The sequence below is a fragment of the Puccinia triticina genome, chromosome 10A (genome assembly GCF_026914185.1).
Source record: "Puccinia triticina chromosome 10A, complete sequence".
Classification (NCBI taxonomy): domain Eukaryota; kingdom Fungi; phylum Basidiomycota; class Pucciniomycetes; order Pucciniales; family Pucciniaceae; genus Puccinia; species Puccinia triticina.
Genome location: NC_070567.1, coordinates 956,652 through 972,951, shown reverse-complemented (window position 1 = coordinate 972,951; position 16,300 = coordinate 956,652). Strand labels below are relative to the sequence as shown.

Below are 16,300 nucleotides of genomic sequence, written 5' to 3'. Positions count from 1 at the left end.
GCCAGTTTTTTCTAACCCTCTTTTTTTCCCTGCTATCTCCGTTCCCGAAATTGATAATATTTTATCTAAACTTCCCAAAAAGAAAGCGTGCGGTCATGATGACATTACTAACGAAGCGCTTTTTTGGAGTAAAAAAATCATTTCTCCCTTACTTGTTAAACTATTTTTGGCGTGTCTCCATTTGGGCTATTTTCCTAGGGTTTGGAGACATGCAATTACGGTTATCATCCGTAAAGCTGACAAGGATTCTTATTCTCTTCCTGGATCATATCGGCCAATAGCTTTATTATCATGTTTGGGAAAGACTTTTGAAAGCTTACTTACCAAGAGGATCACCTTTTGGGCCAAAAATAATGCGGTATTAGCTGAGGGTCACTTCGGTGGCAGAGCTAATCGATGTACGGATGATGCTAACATTTTTTTATCTTCCTGGATTCGTCAAAAATGGAGGGAGAATAAGATTGTATCAGCTCTTTTTCTCAATGTTAAATCTGCTTACCCATTGGTTATCAAAGACCGACTCATTGATACGCTTATTAAAAATAATATTCCATCTTACCTGGCTGCCATTATTCACTCTCTTCTTTCAGATCGTTCGACATCGCTTCGTATGGATGATCATATTTCCCCTTTGTTTGAACTTAGCTGTGGTCTTCCCCAAGGGTCCCCTTTGTCGCTGATTTTATACATAATTTATAACTCCAACCTTCTTATAAACAATCCACTCGATCTTAATCAGGATAAAATATTGTTAGGGTTCATTGATGATGTTACTCACTTTGTAGCTGAAAAGTGTCTTGAAAATTCTGTAGATTTACTCGAAAAAGAAGGTCAACAGTCGTTATGTTGGGGAAATAAGCATAACCCAATATTCGACAAAAAGAAAGCAAACTTTATGATTTTTACTCACCGTTCTGTTGTTTCTCGACCGTTCAAATTTGGTGATGTGAAAATGAATCGCTCTGATACCGTCAAGTACCTTGGCATCATTTTGGATTCTCGACTTTCTTTTAAAAACCACCTCAATAAAGTCAAGAAAAGCGGTGTCAATACAATCGAACAGCTTAACAGAATTTCCCGATGTTCGTTTGGACTAGGCTTACAACAAACCAGAAACCTTATCATTAGTGTCCTTCGATCCAGAGTCCTTTTCAGAAGTCCTGTTTGGGCTTCAAAAAGAAACGAATCTTCAGTTAAAAATATCATTAGTAAAATCAATAATCAAGCTAACCGTGTTATTCTTGGTGTTTTCAAAACCACTCCGTGCACATTCCTTGACAGAGAGTCCCCGCTAATTCCCTTTTTTAACATCCTAAAAAGAAAAGCCCATTTGTATCTCTGCAAAAAATTATCAGCTACAGATGACCATCCTATAAAGCGACTCATTCAAAATGAACTCAACAATTCGCCTCGATCTCACCTATCTTCGATCCATAACATTCTCGGTAAACATCTGATTCCTGATTACAATTTGCAGTCCATTGAAGTCATCAAACAGCACGCCATTCCACCGTGGTCTAGTTTTAAGATGGATATTAATAATTTAAATATCAGTAAAGAAAAATCCAGAGAAGTTGTTACTAATCAAATTTGCGAAAAAAAGAATAAGGAGGAAATTTTGTTATTTACAGATGGCTCGATGATTCCTGATCAGGGAACAGCTTCGGCGGCTCTTCTCAATAATTCAGTTTTGTTTGCGTGCCGTATCAATGATGCCGATAAGGCTTTGGCTTTTGAGGTGGAGGTTCAGGCTATCAATATTGGTCTTGACATAATCAAAAACGAGTTCAGTAGAAACGACTTTCCTTTCTCAAGACAAATCAACATATACTCCAATAATCAAGCCACTTTGATGACAATTGCGCATTTGCCTTGACCTATTTCAAACCAATCAGTTTTCATTCAAATTTTTGACAAACTCGAGTTCTTGATCTCAACATACCAGTTTTCAATTTCACTTTGGTGGTGTCCAGCACATGTCGGTATCCTGGAGAATGAGAGAGTGGATCAACTGGCAAAGGAGGCGACGGGAGGGAATCGACTTTTCAATCTCAATCAACAAATTAGAACATTATCCAGCATTCAACCAACAATTTGTTCAAAATTCAAATTCGATAAAAAGAAGAAACCGATTATCCGGAACCAAATCTCACTTACCAACACACCGTTAAAAGTTTTTGAAGCGTTGAATCGACTTGAGAAGGGTTTAAGTTCAATAATTCATCAACTCCAGTCGGGTCACTCTCCTTTAAACGATTTCCTTTTTCACATCGACAAAATTGATTCACCGGATTGCAAATTTTGCCAATCTCCAGAAACCGTTAAACACTTTCTTATCAATTGCAAGAAGTTTCAGTCACAAAGAAGAACATTTTGATCAAGATTAATATCTAACAAAATCAAAATTAATCCAAATTCAATAAAAAACTTACTTGATAATCCTTCAGCGTTCGAGCTACTTTCGGTATTCATCATCAATACTAAAAGATTCAAGAACATTAAAAAATACATTGAAGAATAAAATCAAGAATAGTTTCAGTTTTTATCCAAGTTTATTAAAACCACAGTTTCACAGAAACTGACTTCATGGGTTCATGCTGCATTTCATTGAAATTGCAGGCCAAAAAATAAAAAGTTTGGTATTTGTGTTTTTTAAGTTTAAAAAGTTCAAGTTTGTTTTTTTGTTTGAGTTTAGAGTTGTTTTTTTAAGTGTAAATCTTTGGTTTTGTTTGAGTTTATTTCATTTTTTTGTGTGTTTTGATTGTGGTCATATTTTTTGTTTTGTGTGAGTTTGAAGTTTAAATTTTTGTTCAAGATTAGAATTTTTGTTTTTTCAAATCAAGAAGGGGCCTACTCAAGTGAAATAGGGGGCCTTCAGGGAGGGGGTGGGACGAAACCAGATCCCCTGGGGGGACAAACAGCTTCACCCCAGCCCTTGAAGTATCTCCCAGCTCGCAGATGACACCAGGTGAAAAAAACCCTGGTTGCTGAAATCCTTTGCAACCACCTGAACATCACAACGTGTTGCGAGGGCCCTCCACCTGGGCAGACAGAACGCTGGCCTGTACACACTCGTCCGAGTGTTTACAGGTCAGCTTGAGAGGTTTTTTTCCTCAGGGTGAATCAGATCTCCTCCCGCTGCCCGGTCTGTGCCGGTCATCGAGGGGATGCACTCCTCTCGATGACTGGCCATTGAGGGAACTCACATCTCTCGATGGCCGGTTGACCGGTCTGACCGGCCATCGAGGGGATTCGGATATCCTCCCGATGACCGGTCTGTGCCGGTCATCGAGGGGACGCACTCCTCTCGATGACTGGCCATTGAGGGAACTCACATCTCTCGATGGCCGGTTGACCGGTCTGACCGGCCATCGAGGGGATTCGGATATCCTCCCGATGACCGGTCTGTGCCGGTCATCGAGGGGACTCACTCCTCTCGATGACCGGTCTGACTGGCCATCGAGGGAACTCACACCCTCGATGGCCGGTTGACCGGTCTGACCGGCCATCGAGGGGATTTGGATATCCTGCCGAAGACCGGTCTGCACCGGTCATCGATGGGACTGAGATCTCCACCCGATGACCGGTCTGCGCCGGTCATCGAGGGGAGTCACACCTTTTGATGACCGGTCTGTACCGGTCATCGAGGGGACTCAGATCAGCTTAGATATCCTCTCCGTGAACGGTCTGTGCCGGTCATCGAGGGGAGTTGCAACTCTCAATGACCAGTCAGACCGGCCATCGAGGGGACTCATTCTCCTCTCAATGACTGGCCTTTACCGGTCACCGAGTGGACTCATATCTCCTCGCCATCTGGTCATCGAGGGGAGTTAAACCTCTCCTCAATTTACCGGTACAGACCACCAGTCATCGAGACCTCCTCTCATCTGTGCCAGTCATCGAGAGGGGCTCAACTTCTCTACAAATGTGGTACAACACCCATCCATCTCAGATTGCAAAGTTGCTAATTTCTCTGCAAATTCCTCCAATATCTGACCAACAAATCTAAACATCAGATCAACAAACATCTCAACACAATCTTCATCTTTCAAGATTTTTGACAAGGTTGGACACTCACTTGATTTCAATCATGGTGAACTTACACTCTAGCAGTCTTATTGGTCTGCGCAAACAGTGATTCATTCTAGAGATGGACCAGGATTTGAACTGATGCCAACAGATTTTTACCATTTGCAATCAAGTGATATCCATGCACAACCTCAAATGCCCAATCTTGAGCCTTGAATGCTAGCTGTCTCTGTAATTGTTTACATTTTTCCCAAATTTCATCAAACTTAACCCTCAGGATATTTCCAACCTCTCAGACAAGCAAAGTTGTCAGAAAATTAAATTGAATTGCAAGGCTTGGTTTGCACATAGAAATGGAGGAAAAGCCAAAAAATGTGGAGTGCACATAGTAAAATTTTGGAGTACATTCAAGCTGGAACTAATTTTAATTCAGGGAATATTAATTTGACATCAATTAAAATGTACTGCGGCCTATAGACCAACCTGAGAGAACTATGGGATCTCAATCTTAGAAGTATATTCTACCCCCTTGATGATTTAATAGAACTTTTAAAACATCAATCTGTTCAGATCAATGTCTATGATTAACTAATATCTTCCTGAAGTATGGTGTTGTAAGCCAGTTTGGGCACATGCCAAAATTCAGCCAAAAAGCGGCCAAGCGTGTGTGGCCAATCCCATAGCCTGCTTGGCCAATCCCAAAGCCTGCTTAGCCAATCCCAAAGCCCGCCTGACACACTCCCAACCCCTGCTTGGCACATGGAAAAGCTTGCTGGGTTTGGGACAAAGCCCTGCTGGGCCAATTTCAAGTGAGGGTGCCACACCACCAAAAGCTGTGCCTGCCATCAAGGAGAAACATTTCCCCTCCTCAAGGGTATGCTGTTGCTGCCTTTCAAGGCAGAGGCAAGGGCCAGAGTCTGATCACTGGCATGTGCAGTGTGTATTCCAAGTCACATATTCCATTGGCCCAGAGATTGATCCTGACCAAGCAGGACTTGGCTGAGTGCAAAGTGCTGCCTCTCATCAATCCTGCCTGATCAAGCCCCCTGGGCACATACCAAACCCCCACTGTTGCTTGGCCAAGGATTTGGGCATGTGCCCAGACACGCTTGCAAGACCATATGTTATATGTATATCCTCAGGAAGAGGCTTTCCATCAGCAGACTTAGGCTAGAATGAAATCATAAACCTTCAAGCCAAAAAAAAGATGTATCACCCAAACACTTAAAGGAGTGTGTTAATTCTCAAACAGTACATAAAAAAGCAGCACTCAAAAGCTTTGTGAATTTATGATTTTATGCTTACAAATTTATGATTTCAAATTTGAACACCATTATTGAATAGTAAATCCAGAGATCACTTCATGAGGATCACAATTATTCCATACAGCTTAGATGCTGAGACCTGGGAGTGCAGCGGCGAAGCTGCCTTAGCCTCTAGTTTCTCTTATGTTTCATTCATAATTTAAGAAAAGAATTTCTACTTACCTGTTTTGTTGTTAGTTTCAAAGTTATTCATGTACTCGGTGGGAGAGATTGGGCTGGATCCTAGTGGGGGTTCGAGTTTGGTCATTTTCCTGCCCGCTTTCATCTTCAGGGTATGTGGCTTGAGCAACCACATAACACGCTGTCTGGGCCGCAGTCGTGACAGATTTTGACCGGACTCGGCTTTCGCGAAGTTTCAGACCTGATAAAAGAGTTGGATTTTCATTTTATCACTTTCTTTGGGCGCTTTCCTTTCTTTTTTTCCTTTTTCTTCTCTTAAAAACCACTCGGATCAAAACTTAACATACTCAATGTTATAAATGACTTATTGTTATTCTATTATGTTTTTTTTTTCAAAACATCACCGCATGTATCTACATAATCCAGCATCCACTTAGTGCGCAATGTTAAAACAATAAGCACTAAAAAAAAAAAAAAAAAAAAAAACCCTGTACAGGATTAATATGGGTTTAATAAAGGTGTCACTACACATATTTTTGTTGATGCATTGAGCCAGGGTAGCTGTAGGTAGGGGCTGTAACGTTTGGATACGTACATAAGGCGGCTTGAAAGACCCTTTCCGGGGTCCTGCACTCACCCCGACCCGCCACCGTTGCTGCCGCCTCCCTCGCACCCTATCACCAGTTTCCAGTGCCATGATCCGCCTCAATCATTGGTTTTTGGACACTGTAAGCCTGCCAGTCACCACGGCCTCCGTTACCGCATCTCTCCACCCGTGTCACAATCTGTTTATTACCCTTCATCCCTCAGTAACGCTCATGCAAGGGAGTGTGATGTTGAACCAGCCAGCAACCAAACAATGAGCCAAGACCACATCGCACTTGCACGCACCCCAGCCAACCTATCGAGACTAGCAGCAAACCAAAACCAGAAGCAGATCACCAAGGTATTCACTACCACCTATCTCAGAGCAGACAGCACCGCGCACAGCGACCTCCTCAAATGGCTGCTCTCAACAGACAAACAGCAGACCACTACCACTGACAAAAAAACCACCACCAGCAGCAGCCCAATCCTCAGGCAGGGCCAGCCGATAAAGCGGATCAAGCTCGATGCCAGGGACGAAGACAGATCGCCGGCTATCATCCTCGCCGCTGCATTCGGACATGCCGAGGAAGTCAGCGTCATCGTAGACGGGCTGACCGACCAAGTCGTCAACAGGAGAGATGCTGGTCAGTCGTACACCAGACAAGAACCCTTGCTAAAGGAGCTGACAGAGCCACACACCCAGCTGCACCTTGAAGAACTGGTGAACAGGATCTACGTGTTTATCATCCAAGCGGCGGCTGGAAAAGCTGATCAACTTGACCATCCTCGACTTTGATCCTCTGCCGGAGATGGCCGTTGAGTTCAAGCCCAAAGGCTCCTGGCGCTTCGTCTGATAATGATGAGTGTTGCCGGTCCGGCAACACTCATCATTATCACCATCATTGAAAAGCCCCAACTGATCACCAATCTGCTCTCCTTGGTTCCTTATGTGCTCCAAGCGTACAAGACCCACGCCTTGATGATTGCGCAGATCTTCTGCTGGCTGGGATGCAAGACATTCAACCGGATAATCTCGCGACGAAAGTATCTGTGTCGGTCGAAGGCGATGTAGATCAAGCTGAACGTGAGTTTGATCGAGGAATGGGCGCTCGGGAACCGCCTAGCGTCATGGGTGGTCCGGAAACACTTCAAGCCACTAGGCCAGCTGCTGAAGTGGGTCAAGTGTCTGTCCTCCAGCGGAGCCCAGTCGTTCGACCAGCTCATCAAGATTTTTTGTAGTCTCAAGACGCTCAACCCGGCCCAACTGCTCAAGGTTTCGAATGAATTGCTTTGAGATTGATGAGCCTAAGCTGTCGGAGGAGTGTCGCCAGTACCTTGTCCAGACCCAACGGGACTGGGACCGGCGCTGGGGAATGGAACCTCAGAGAATGCAGCACCGCGGCCCTCAACATCCTCGCCGGCCACTTTGAAAAGTCTCCTACCTGCTCATTATTTCTTTCACCAGCTTGAGCACCTCTCCTGGGAGTGGTGTTTTGCCGTTGGAAAAGTTTTCTGGCCAAATATCTTTCTATATAGTTTTGTACTGCTTTGATCAATTCCCCCAGCTAAGTTATTGACAGTTTCAGAATACATGAGATCACAGAAACATTGCAGAGAGACCAAGACATGCAAAATGAGAAAGTGGAGAGAAAGCAAACAGAGATGACATCTGAGCAAGATGGGACATAAATTAGAGCAGCAAAGATTAATTATTTTTATCAGGTCAATTTGTGCAGTGTGGATACTGAAGACACACTTGTGGTGAAGCTGTAGCTCATTGTCTGATAACTTCAAAACCATGAAGATTTGTGTCTGAGGTACAATTGCAACAGCAATTCCATTCAACTGATGATTCTTTCATGGCAAACCTCCATACATCACCTTTGCATACTCTTACAAACCATTCATTTACCTTGTCACATAGAAACTTATATAAGAGGCAACAATTATTCATTCATGTCATATTTACTTTTCCCTTCCCACACCAAATGTAAGTCTGACTTGGCCACCAATATGGATGTGTTAATGATTAATCTGCTAGCTACCTAAATTGCCCAAGTCATAATCACAATCCCAAATGATCAATGTTTGCCTCATGTTAACTGAAGATTACCCTTCATATCACCTCCCTCTGGACCCCAACTGAAACTTTACTCCAAATGAATATGATGCTGCTTGGTCTTCAGAGATTACAACCCTGCAGCGGCGCAGCCGCCTTGGCCTCTAGTTTTACAATAAATCCCAGAAAATAGGGAAATATTTATATCTCCTCACTGGAGCACCCAAACGCTCCCAAAATTTTACAGAAATATAGATACACTGTCTAGAAAATATTTTTAGATTTACAGCAGTATAAACAATCAGGAAGGCCTTGGGGAACAGGGGGGTTAATTTGGTGGATTTCCTACCAAGGAAATCCCGTGAGACCTTATCTACAGTGCTCCAAATGGCCCCAAATTTTTTCTGCCAAAATAATACACTCTTAAAAACATATTTTGAGCTTCACGGCATTAGCACACCTCAGGGACACCTTGTAGCCGGGGGCTGATTTGGTGGATTTCCTACTGAGGAAATCCCGCAAAACCTTATTCAAGGTGCTCCAAATGGCCCCAATTTTTTTCTGCCATATCAATAAACTCTCTAGAAAATATTTTGAGCCCCAAGGAGGTATTATCCATCAGGAACGCCTTCTATAAGCAGGGGGCTAATTTGATTTCCTACTAAGGAACTGCGCCAAATCCTTATCCACAGGGCTTTATAGAAGGTGTTCCTGATACTTAATACCTTCTTGTTTTTAAAAATATTTTCTACAGAGGGTACTCATATTGTAGAAAACATCTGGGGGTATTTGGAGCACCTTAGATAAGGTTTTGCGGGATTTCCTTAGTAGGAGATCAGCCAAATCAGCCCCCGGCTACACAAGGTGTCCCTGAGGTGTACTAATGCCGTGAATCTCAAATATGTTTTGAAGATTTTATTCTTATGGCAGAAAAAAATTGGGGCCATTTGGAGCACCGTAGATAAGGTTTTGTGGGATTTCCTTGGTAGGAAATCCGCCAAATCAGCCCCCCTGTTCTGCAAGGCCTTCCTGTTTGTTTATACTGCTGTAAATCTAAAAATATTTTCTAGACAGTGTATCTAGATTGCTGTAAAACTTTGGGAGCGTTTGGGTGCTCCAGTGAGGAGATATAAATATTTCTCTATTTTCTGGGATTTTTCGTAAAATTAAAATCCCGACTCACGTTTGGCATTGCGGAATTACAATTCCGACTCCCAAAACGCCCCCAGGTCAAAATGCGGTCAGGAGGACCCGGGGAAGACGTCCCGAAGCGGTCTGCGCGACGTAAACTGCGTTTGGGAGTCGATTTTGTAATTTGAGGGAGTCAATATCTCAACCCCCTACAAATAAGGGGTGCTCTTTTAATGTTTTATTTATTTGTTGGTTTATATATACATATATATATTGTTTCTATCTGATCAGGTAGCTCTGATATAGTAGCTGGCTGACAAGTAGAATGTGTTATGTATTGGTCTTATATTTGTTATTAGCATATGGTTTTAGTTATGCTTATATTGTAGTTTCTACCGTACTCTAAAAGACTCCTCCCTGGGTTGCTGGTGAATCTTCTTTTCAACATCCCAGGTGAGCTCTGTTGTTTTCCTCTTTTTCTTTCCTCTTTCTTTTTTCTCCTTGTTTTCTAGTGTTCTCTGAGATTCACATTCTCTTTGCTTGTTTCTCACCAAAATCCCAGGCCAGAGCATTAGAGAATGCAGTGGGTCTGCGTGGTCGTAAGACGGACCTTGCTGATGGGAAATACATAGATGCTTCGCCGTCATGCGATGGAGGCGAAACCCCTCTCCGAGCTGCGACGGGGATGGTGCCTCGCCCCGTCGTGGAGCAGATGCTGTGGCCCTCTCCGTCGTCCAACAGAAAGGGTGACCCTGCCCGTTGTCCGACAGAACGGGTGACCCTGCCCTTCGTCCAACAGAAATTTGATATTGGCACGCATTTATAAAGGGAGCCATCACCAGCCATTGCATCCTCATCCAAACAACTGAACCAACCCTCCACCCAACACCTATCCATCATCCCTCTAACCACCACTCCAATCAGCCCACTACACACGATGAAGACTAGAGAAAACGCGGCGTGTTAACGCCGCGCAATCAGTGTTAAGAAATAAGAATTTTGAGCAGTGTGGAATGCGCATAGCCGCGTGTCATTGCCAGGAAATAAGTGTCAGGAGCAGGGCTGAAACAAATAAAATCTCTCACTCCAGAGTATTAGCTGGGCTTTTTGGTGAGAGTCAGTGGCTTTTTCGATGTCACACCTTGCCAAGTTTTTTTTGAAAAAAACTGCCCTGACCCCTAATCCCTAACCCTAACATCCAACATTCATTATATAAGCATGTGTTCTCATCATTTTGCACTGCAGATTGTGCTTTACAGCTGTGATGTGGTGCACATCTGATCAAATTATGGGAATCCTGAGCAGACACCACCCAGGGGCAGTGACTTGCCTGATGATTCATGCCTGCTTGATCAGTTAGTTCCATAGATTGGAGTTGAAATTCAAACAGGGAACCTCAATGGCTGACACAGAAGAACTAAATGACTAATACTAACACTCTCCTCAGGAGAATTTACTAATTTTAATAACCCCAGATTAGATATGTGATCCCAAAGATCCAAATGTGACAGCCTCTGCTATGTAAGGTCCCTATACCTCCATATCATCCTGATTGAGCTCCTTGGCACCCATCCGTAGCATTTGTGCCAGCAAGAGTCAACACAGTTGCAAAGCTTGTGACAGCCTAAATTTTGAATTTTCCTTTGGGTCAGGGACTCTGTATCCAAGGCAGATTCTTGACCATAGTGGACACTGACAGGGTTAATTTTTTTATTGTCAGCCAGTGTTGCATGATCAGAGACAATGTGGAAAGAGTCATAAATTTCACAGTGTCAGACAGCCAGGTATGGCACCTCAATCAGGGGACTGGGCCCTGGATTTAAAATCCCAAGCATATTGAAATTACAGAGGATGAGAAAACAAAAAGAATATAGCTATACATGGATCTAAATGATATAAGGTAAAGAATAAGAGAGTATTGGCGTATAGACTATATAGTTGTGTTGTTTTGGGAGTGCTCCTGCCTGCAACGCCTTAGAAATTTGAGGTGGACAAAAGTTGTTCTTTTTGGTCCTCCAATGGTTGAGCAACAATTCTGTGATAGGCCTGCCACATAAATAATTCAAGAGAGGGAAAAATATAGCTGCCAGTGGCAGCTGGCTGAAACAGTTCAAGGGAAGAATATAGAAAATTTGCCAAGGAATTGGCCCTGGTATTTGTTTATTGGGAGAGTGAATGGAACTGCAACAGTTAATTGGTGACAACTGGAGAATACACTGTGGGTGGCTTCCTTCTTGTGAATCAACCTGATTCTTGGGATAAATTGCGTGATGCTCATGCACATACTGGTTAGTATAGTGCAATTCAGGCTTTCAGGCGCCAAAATTTTGATCAATGACATAGTTCTTTTGATCAATAAGCCAGATTTTGAATCCATGTTTGAGAGTAGGATGATCAGTATCCCAACTTTCAACCAAGGTGAGGATTCTGGAAACCCAGGTGTTGATAAATTGTGGACTGTTACTTTCCTTGAACCACTTGCTGGTCTTGCACCAAGTGAAGTGCCGGGGGAATTCATTGTACAGGGGCAACATTAATGCCCAAGTGCCCACACTGATGGTGTTGTAGAGATTGACACAGAAGAAAATTTTTGGGGATTTTCTGTGGATCAATTTGTTATCTACCCCCTTTTCTTTGTTGATGCAGTAGACTGCATGATTGTTGTCAAGATGCAGGGCAAAAATCTGAATTGAAGGCCATCTCTTGCTCATTGGGAATTGCAATATTTGAGGGGAGATAAGACTCAGCATCTTATTTGTAAACACAGGAAAAATGGAGGGATAGGGGGCTTGCCTTCAGAAGGCCCTATGTATTAGTACCGGCCATTGATTAAACTCACTATTTCATCCTTCTCTTCCAAGCCCAATGCCCTTTGAAATTTATTTGAACAAATACTTGACTGCAGCAATTCCAGGTGGTATACTATCATGTTGCTGATGTAACAGTTGCAACAGAGTGAGAGGAGCTTATTGTAAGGAACCATATTCCTGTTGGGGAATATGCCCCCCCCCCCCTTCCTGAAAGTACCAAACTTAACAAAGTCCCTCCAGACTTTGGGGGTGAACTCACAAAGCAAGCCTCTGTCAGGAGGGACTTACCCCTTAACTCCCCAAACTTGTGCACCAAGAATGGATTATGAAGGTAGTTTGTTTAATTTTTCTACAGCTCACCTATCACATCTGCTCCTATATTGTTAGCTCACTTTTATCAGAAGATGCTGCAGAACACAGTGCAATTTATTATATTGCCAATTACCCCCTCTATGTTTTGGTGGAGAGCCAACTGTGGAAACAGAGTTGGTGAGCACAGACCCTCTCTGTGCAAAATCCATATTTTGGGTGGATTTGATGTTTTTATTTGGAATGGAAGGAATACCTTCAGATAACTCAGATTCTATAGGTTGGACAGGCACCAGCCAGTCTTCAACCTCAGCAAGTTTAATCTTGATAAAATTGTAGAAGCAAGGAATTATACACATCCAAAACTTCCTTCCACCCAAATTTAGAATCTATCCCCCACAAAAGGGGCAATAGGGTGCAAGTCCCTCCTGCCAAGGGCTGTCGGAGGCTCGCTTCGCAAGTCAAATTCCCGTATCAGCAAGGGACTTGTTTATGGTTTGTAACAGTACAGACTTTGTCGAGCCATTGGGGCTGGGTAATCTCAGAGTTAGGAATCCTTCTAGCCGTCTGAGAGGATTCCACCAGTGATCAAGAATGTACTCAGTCGCATCCTTCCGGCTGCCGAGACGGTGTAGTTTTGGCGGGTGAGTCAAGGATTCCCCCGGTCAAGGCTGTACTTAGTTGCATCCTTCCGGCTGTTGAGACGGTGCTTCTGCGGCGGCTGAGATGACTCCGGCGGTGCTTATGTATGTGCCAACCGCCACATACATAAGCATCAATGATGAGCGCGGTACACTTGCTACCCTATTGATGATGAGCACAGACGATGTGAATTGGTGTCAGACGCGTCATGATTTGCATCTCCTGGGCTGGTCTCAAGAATGATACAGCAAAAGCGAAAAAGCTTGCGGTCCGGCAGGCCCAATTTTGGAATCTCAGCCACTGCCCTTCAAGCCTGTATAGGTCCTGTATGTCAAGCTGCATACAGGAATATCATCGGAAGAAAAATGCTATTTCCTTCATTATTAACATTGGGGTATTGAGGGTTGCACCATTGGAACCCTGGTGCAATTTTACCCCCATCGGCCGCCTTGCCTAGATTAGCTGCCCCACCCAACAGTCGGCCCGACACGCTAATCAAGCTCAACCAGTCGCCCGGAGGCGATGTGACATCCTGTACAGCGGAGCTGTACAGGTGTGTGGCTGAAATGCAGCAGGCAATTTTCGGCCTCCCGCACCCGCAAGCTTTTTCGCTTTGGCTGTATCACGGCGCGGGACTTTCCGCCTGCACCTGGGTCCAGCAATTTGCATAAACAGCGGCCGTGTTCCCGCCGTTGGTTGCTGCCCAGGGTTCCAAGGCTGGAGCGCATCAGCGTACGCCATGCCCCTCAAATATCTAGCTAGGCGCATCGGCGCTGAGGCTGACTTGAAATACAAACAAACACCAAAATTACCCGCATTGGGGCCTTGGGGCATCAGCCCAACGATCCTTTTTTCACTGTTGCATCAGCACAGTTTCTTTGCGAGAGCATCAGCTCCCCACCAAGCACCAGCTTCCGTGCAGCTCCGAGGCCGCCAGCGGCTTCGCCGCAAAATTGCTGCTCCAGTGTTCGGGGCGGCTCCGCCGCCAAACGCGGCTTCGCCGCGACCCAACTTGCGGTCTCAAGGGCCCAGGATCCTGGAGAAACAGGGAGAGTAAATAAATGGTCATGTTTGTGATCACAGTCGCGCTTCTTATGGGGGCAATTGTCGCGCCGGCTGGAACACCTGGAGCGGGCGCAGGAAATCCCGTCTGCATCCATAATCCGCATACATGTTGAAGTTATGGCCATACAGGATCACCGTAAGCTCGCCATCTAATGATCTGGAACCTGAAAGCGTGATCATGCTAGCATCCCTAACATCTCCCTGAAGTTGTAGTTTTGCGCCCCGCAGGTTCCTCGCGAAGCGAACAAAGCAATCCCCCAATGTGTCAACCAGTCCACCACCTTCACTTCTGCCACCCCAGTCCACAGCCGCCCATGCCGGGTCAGGAGACTCCCATCCGACCCAATGGCAACCTCGACTGAATTACCCCCTCCTTTTTCCTCTTCCCCGTCCCTGTCACGCTTCCACTGTTTCAATTTCTTAACACCCTTATGACCATTATCAATCGACAGCAGTGCGACAATCGACATTGAATGATCAAAGCCCCCGTTTGAGATCGCAAATTTGTAACCTTGTCTTTCAGGAACACTTAAAGCTACAACTACATCTTTGTTTGGAAGTCAACATTTGCTCGTGACCTTAGGCTTTGATTTGAACTGCGCACCATGTAACTGGCTAAGTTTACCTGAGAATAAACCCGTCGTGTGGGCCGCATTTGCTGGGAGGAGGCCCTCTTGGTGAGCCACTCTTTGCCAGCAGATATATGCAGATATATTTTTCCATAAATGAGATGGCCGGAATCCCACCTGGTACAGGCAAGATTTTCTCTTTGACCGGGAGGAATTCTGCCGGCCGACACGCCGACACGAGACTGGCTCGTGGTTCGGGAGTGATAACGCGGCGTCTCAGCGGCGGAAAATCACTTTTTAGGGCACGATTGGCAGGTCAGTACCTCCATATGTTGTGTGTTCCGGATCTTCAGCCTCCCGAGCCGAGACATGCTGTGCGCTTGCCCGGAGTTGTCCGGCCAACCAAACTTCACTCTGCCGCATACAACCACCCCGCCAACACTCGACTTGCCCCTCCGCCCTCCTCCCGACACCCCAAAGCAGCCCTATCCTCAGCCTGACCTGCTCTCTCCCCCGCCATCGACACACTACTGTCAGATCAACCTATACCCCCAACAGAACGGACCAGCGCAAAGCAACCCCTGAGCTTCTTGCCCGCACATTCATCACACATGCCATCATGGATATCCGTTTCGGCGGTAAATATCATTTCGTCAAGAACATTGGATGGGGCTCGTTTGGTGATATCTATCTTGCAGTCGACATCGATTCCGGTGAGGAGGTTGCCGTGAAAGTCGAGAGCGTCCATACTAAGCATCCCACACTCAAGTACAAAGCCCAGATCTATACAAGCAAGAATTCGCGATCCTCCTCAACTACTCGCGTTCGTTACGGTTCGAGGACAAGCCCGACCACGCCTGGCTCCGCGAGCTCTTCCGCGACCTGTCTGTCCGCAAGCGCTTTGCATACGAGTACGTCTTTGATTGGTCGATCCCGACCGGCAAAGCCCAGGCCGAGGGGGCACAGCTTTGCGAGGAAGAAACGGCCGCCAAAGGGCCAATCGACCGGCTCGCTCCTCCTGCCCCTAGTCCTGCGGCATCCCACAACGATGACCGCGAAGATGACCTCCCCAGTAATGCCGAACCTCCCGAAGAACCCCTTCCAACGAATAAGGATTCCTCCAACAGATAAGGATTCCGTCGTGAAATTGACGATGATTGCTAGGCTTCGCTCTGGGTGAGCTGCTGCCCTGGGTACTCGGGTTGTCGGGAGAGGTTCTATATGTAGCCGAGGATACTACATGGGGTGAAGTTCTCTTTGCAACCAGAGACCTACGAGATGGATGATGTGGAGGACGGGCACCGAGCAAAGGAAAAGGGAAGCCCGGGGAAGCTTCGTTCAGCTGGCATCAAGCAGAGCGCCAAGGGAGGATTGGTGGAAAGAAAAATGATGTCCGATGAGGCCGGTTAACCATACCTGTTTTGGTCCCCAGCCCCTCTCTCGAAGATAGCAAGGCCTCTGATCCTCTACTTTCGTCTTTACATCGCCTCTCAACTCTCGTTGACTTATTTATTGGGTCTTGGAAAAACGACTCCCAAGTTTTGGGAAAACGACTCCCAAGTTTTGGGAAAACGACTCCCATACGTCCGCGCGACTATTTTTTGACCAGCGCTAGACGTCGACCTAGACCCTTTTTTTGGGTACGGCTTTTTT

The 16,300-nt window shown here is 45.4% G+C and overlaps 2 protein-coding genes across 2 annotated transcripts; both read left to right on the top strand.

Annotated features, from left to right (window-relative positions):
- Positions 1 to 6,333: 6,333 nt before the first annotated feature.
- PtA15_10A111 (uncharacterized protein) lies at positions 6,334 to 6,858 on the top strand (the record flags this gene model as incomplete). The annotated part of the gene is made up of 1 exon (XM_053160255.1): positions 6,334 to 6,858. One exon carries the CDS (start codon positions 6,334 to 6,336, stop codon positions 6,856 to 6,858), a length of 525 nt encoding a protein of 174 aa, XP_053024247.1.
- A 7,950-nt stretch (positions 6,859 to 14,808) lies between these two features.
- Positions 14,809 to 15,778, top strand: PtA15_10A110 (uncharacterized protein; the record flags this gene model as incomplete). Its single annotated transcript, XM_053160254.1, has 3 exons — positions 14,809 to 14,899; positions 15,001 to 15,360; positions 15,417 to 15,778. The coding sequence occupies 3 exons, from the start codon at positions 14,809 to 14,811 to the stop codon at positions 15,776 to 15,778; spliced, it is 813 nt and encodes a 270-aa protein (XP_053024246.1).
- Positions 15,779 to 16,300: the final 522 nt, after the last annotated feature.